This window comes from Elephantulus edwardii, unplaced genomic scaffold (assembly GCF_000299155.1).
Source record: "Elephantulus edwardii isolate Elephantulus edwardi_28Jun2011 unplaced genomic scaffold, EleEdw1.0 scaffold00049, whole genome shotgun sequence".
Lineage (NCBI taxonomy): Eukaryota > Metazoa > Chordata > Mammalia > Macroscelidea > Macroscelididae > Elephantulus > Elephantulus edwardii.
Window position 1 is genome coordinate 5,581,777 of NW_006399799.1, and position 5,352 is coordinate 5,587,128.

Genomic DNA, 5,352 nt, shown 5'->3' on the forward strand with positions numbered 1-5,352 from the left:
AATTGTCCACCAATCTTGACCCCACATTTCTCCTCATAGAACCCAGCCTCCCGGATAATCTGTTCTGCATACAGGTTGAAAAGGTATGGAGACAGACTAGGAAGAAGGATTGGCCATCCACTTCTGAAATAGCAGGCCTCTGAAAACCCTATATAGTGAGGCTGTTGGGATCTGTAATATTTTTGTTCATGTTGTTATGTGCCGTCGAGTTACCTGCGATTCATAGCAAGCCTAAGTACAAGAGCCCTAAACTCTGCTCAATCCTGTGCCAGTCTTAATGTCTCTTGACACACCTCTGCTCACCACCCCAATCACTGAATCGATCCACCTCATCAAGGGTCTTCCTCTCTTGTGCTGACCCTCCACTCTCCCAAACTTGATGTCCCTCTCCAAGAACTAGTCCCTCCTTGCAACATGCCCAAAGTATGTCAGATAAAGCTTCAGAATCCTTGACTCCAAGGATCAGCCCAATTTCACCCTCTCCAGGACAAACCTGTTTGTTCAACTAGCAGTCCATGGTATATTCAACACTCTTCTCCAGCACCACAGTTCAAAGGCATCAATTCTCTTCCTATCATCCCGAGTCACTGTCCAGCTCTCTGATTCATAGCATGCAATTATGAATACCAGAGCCTGGGTCAGGCACACGTTAGTCTCCAGCCTGATGTTGTTGCTCTTCAGTACTCTGGAGAGGTCCCTGACAGCTGACTTTCCCAGTGCAATTCATTTCTTGATTTCCTGCCTGTTGGTACCAAGAGTGTTGACTGTGGAGCCAAGCAAATGAAAACTGTTAACTATATCAATCTCTTCACCATCCATACTGATGCTGCCAATTGGCCCAGTGGTGAGAATCTAGGTTTTCTTGATGTTGAGCTTCAATCCATATTGAAGGCTGCTGCAGTCTTGATCTTCTGAAGCAAGTGCTTCAGGTCCTCCTCAGTTTCAGCAAGCAGGATCTTGTCATCTGCATAATGCGGTTTGTTGATGACTCTTCCACCAATCCTGATGCCACATTCCTACTTGTACAGCCCAGAGTCCTGGATGATCTGTTCTGCATGCAGATTGAAAAGGTATGGACACAGAATACATCCCTGGCAGACACCCTTTCTGATTTTCAACCTTGCAGTGTCTCCTTGCTCTGTTCTGACGACTACTTCTTGCTTCAAGTATAGGTTTCGTATAAGCACAATCAAATGTTCTGGGAGTCCCATTCTCCTTAGAGTCAGCTACAACTTGTGATCTACACAGTCAAAAGCCTTTGCATAGTCAATGAAGCACAGATGGACATTCCTCTGGTACACTCTTCTTTCTGCCAAGGTGCATCTAACATTAACTATAATATCCCTAGTACCATGGCCTCTTCTAAACCCAGCCTACACATCTGGCAGTTCTCTATTGACATGTTGCTCCAGTAGTTTTTGGGTAATTTTCAGCAGAATCTTGCTTGCATGTGATAGTGATAATATTGTTTGATAATTTCTGTACTCTGTCGGGTCACTTTTCTTTGGAATAGGAACAAATAACTGATCTGGTACGGGGGACCAATCAGACAGGCTTCTGCGGACTGGGGCTCCCTGTTAAAGTAGTTTTGGTGTTTGTGCATGTAGAACTACCTTTTATTTAACTTTTTCAAATAGTTCTAGAACCTTTCAAATTTTAAATGCTCAAAGAATCTTTTTACCTAATATAGTGGCCAAATTTAATGTCTTCAGTACCACCAATGTTGTCTTTTTTCACTTCTGGTATCAGTTATTAACAGCATTTTTTAATTTAACACAGTCGGTCTTGCCAAAAGTTTATCTGTTTTTCTTATCTTTTCAGATCACCTTTTAAATTATATATTGGTTTTATTTTGTTAATATTTTCTTATTTCCAGCTATTTTCTTTGTGTTTACTTTGCTGTTGGTCTCATACTCTTTGAATTTATCTTTACTTGAGTATACGTGGACTTGGCACAGTTCATTCTCCTATCTCTCTGCCTTAAATAAACAATTTTCTGGAGATATAGTTGGGTTTTTTAGTTGATGGTATTTGGGTGTTTTGTTGGGTTTTTTCCCTCAGGCATTGTAAGTTGTTGAAGTGTTAGGGATAATGTTACATTTCGATAGTAGGCTTCAACTCTTTATCAGCTGTACATAGACTTCTACATGTAATGGTTGACACAGTTATCAAATGCCATATATAACCATGCTACTCTTTTTTTTTCCCCCCTTCTTCTTTGACAGGACCCGTTGGGGCCCAGCCCCTACTCATGGTACCCAGAAGACCTGGCTATGGCACCATGGGCAAACCCATTAAACTACTGGCTAATTGTTTTCAAGTTGAAATCCCAAAGATTGATGTCTACCTCTATGAGGTGGATATTAAACCAGACAAATGTCCTAGAAGAGTGAACAGGTAAGAAGCATGGAGATCTTTTGCTTTAGTAATTGTTAACGTTTATTTTCAATATCAGAAAAACAATGATAGTGTATAACAGTTTGAGCAGGAGCACTGCTTGCTTGTTTTAAGATTGACTGTACTTCAGGTAAAGTGCTAGTGGAAAAAAGATGTTAACGGCTTTAAAATTGTACAGTCAACCCACCATGTTCATAGACTCCAGATCCAAGGATTCATTTAGCTGAAGATTGAAAATATTGGTGATGAGGGTGAAGGAAAAGCAGTTAAGTGGCCAAAGCAATTTTTCTAAGGCTAAGAGGGAAAGTAGTGTTTTTTACGTGGTACCTAATGTGCATTGTGCTAAGTATGATGTTTTAAAATATACAAGAGGATGTGCATAGTTATATGCAAATACTATACTATTTGGTCTAAAGAGTATGAGCATCATCAGATTTTGATATATCCACAGGAGATCCTAGAACCAATCCATCTTGGATACTGAGGGAGGACTGTAATGATTAACAACTCACTTGTTTTCCTCATCGTAATAGAAAAGGCTTGCGTTATTTTTACATGCTCTTAAAATTAGGCTGATCCTAAGCATGTAGTTTCTTATTATTAGGTAATAATGCATCTGTGTTTTCTTTTGCTCTGCACCCAAGCTTACTCATTTGTAATTTTCGTTTGAGGTGACTGGGGTAGGGATTAAAGTGCTGGCTGTTAACCTTTCATGCTTTCTGTTCCTATGTTTAATACTTGACTATTCCTACTCTTGTGGGGGGGGGAAGACAAAGTTTTTTTTCTTTTTAAATAATTTTAATGAGCATTTACAGAGATTTTGGATTTCCATTCATTCATTGCTGCACTTCTCTCCCCGCCCACTCCTTCCCTGGTACACAATCCTCCCGCACCCCTCCCACCGCCCCAAGTACATTCCACTATGCAACCTTAATTGTGGACTCTTGTGATTTTATGTCTTGTGATTTTATGGTTATCACAAGACAAAGTTTTGACAGTCTGTTTTCAATAAGCGCCTTCCTCCTTTCATTGCTGCACACACACACACACACACACTCCCTGGATGGAATGTATTATTGTAGGTAATACAGGGAATGTAAAAGTAATTATGATTGCGCAGGGGGTGTCACACATTAATCATAGGGTTGCACAATTTGATGTGTGGGGGTAGGTAAAGGAAATGAGAAAGATCTTGTGTGAAAACATTGTATATGGACTTTGTAAATAAACCAATATATGTAAAAGTAATTATACTGTGAAAAAAATTATAGTAAACTTTTTTAAAAAACAAAATGTTCACAACAATTAAAGCCTTGATTACTTTATGACAGAAAAGGAGGGGAGGAATGATGTATATTGCATTGAAACAGATGAGGCAGAGATCTGTTTAAAAGGGATATATGAATGGGTATATGAATATATAAATATATTCTTGTCATTACAGAAGTCCAGAATGAAGGCTGCATAGTAGAGTGAACTTGGGGGGTGGGATTGCATAACAATGAAAGAGTTTTTCTTTTCAAGGAGAGGAGTGATTTAGGGGGGAGAGGTTGGGCAGGGAGAAAAGTGCAACAGTGAATGACTGGAAATCCCAAGTATCTGTAAACTTTCATTAAAATTAATAAATTAGAAAAATTCTAGTTTACCATTTTGATTTGTACTATCATGTATAAACTATCTTTTTTAATTTTTGAGTGAAAGTGAACATATATTATTGATTTTTCATGAAGTAATTAGTACATATTTTATAGCATTATTTAAAATTGATTAATGTAATTATTTTTTTATTTTTTTTTTATTTTATTATTTTTGTGTGCGTGTACTGTCAAATCAGATCTGACTGGTACAGGAGGAGATTGCCCCTCCTTCCCCGGCAGAGCATCTGGTGGATTCGAACCGTGCACCTCTGGGATTGTAGTTGCAGCTCCTTGCCACTAGGCCACCAGAGCTCCCCAGATTAATGTAATTATATAATTATGATGTGTTTTCAGTTCCTTATTATATATCACCTTTCCTTGCAACTAATTTATTCCTTCTTGTTCTCCTCTCCCTCCCTTCTTGTCCTGGTAACCTTTTAAGAATGATTCCTTCACTGTGTGTGACTATTTTCTTAACTTTTTTGTAATAGTGGTCTTGTAATTGTCCTTTTGTAGCTGACTTAGATCACTCCGCATAATTTGTTCTAGATTCATCTGTGATACACAGTGTTTCACAAATTCTTTGCGTTTTTTTCTGGTTTTGTTGTTAGGTGTCATAGAGTTGAATATGATTCATAGCAACCCTATGAACAACAGATCTGAACCCTGCCCTATTCTGTGCCATCTCATCATCTCTGACGTACTTGATCCCTTTGCTGCGGTCACTGAGCCAGCCCATCTCATTGAGAGTCGTTGTCTCTTTCACTAACCCTTCACTTTTGCAAGCATGGTGTTCCGTTCCAAGGAATGGTCCCTCCCAACAACATGCCCAAAATAGACAAAACCTTGCCATTCATTCCTCTAAGGAACACTCTGGCTGCACTTTCTCCAAGACATACCTGTTTGTTCTATTGGCTGTTTACGGGATATTCAATACTTTTCTCCAACACCACATAACTCAAAGGCTTGATTCTTCTTCCTTAAACTGATATCATTGCTCCTCAGTACTTTTGGAGAGGTCCTTGACAGCAGACTTTTTCAGTGCAATACATCTCCTGTCTCTGGATTGAGGGTGTTAATTGTGAACACAAGTAAGATGAAGTCATTAATAATATCTGTCTTTTCTGCATCTCTCATGATGTTGCCTGTCAGTAAAGTGGTGACAATTTTTTTATGTTGAGATGTAATCCATATTGCAGGCTTTAATCCTTGATATTCTGCAACAAATGTTTCAAATTTCCACATTTTCAATATTGTTGTTGTTTTTGTTGTTATGTGCCATCGAGTCGTTTCCAACTCATAGCGACCCTACGCACAA

The 5,352-nt window shown here is 39.0% G+C and overlaps 1 protein-coding gene across 2 annotated transcripts in view; it reads left to right on the forward strand.

Moving 5' to 3' along the window:
- The window catches only part of AGO3 (argonaute RISC catalytic component 3), a 220,630-nt gene that overhangs the window by 32,979 nt on the left and 182,299 nt on the right, over positions 1 to 5,352 (forward strand). For both annotated transcript variants that reach the window (XM_006886442.1, XM_006886443.1), the window contains exon 2: positions 2,226 to 2,397. In XM_006886442.1, the coding sequence (XP_006886504.1) occupies positions 2,226 to 2,397 (172 nt within the window). The remainder of the gene's footprint in view (positions 1 to 2,225; positions 2,398 to 5,352) is intronic.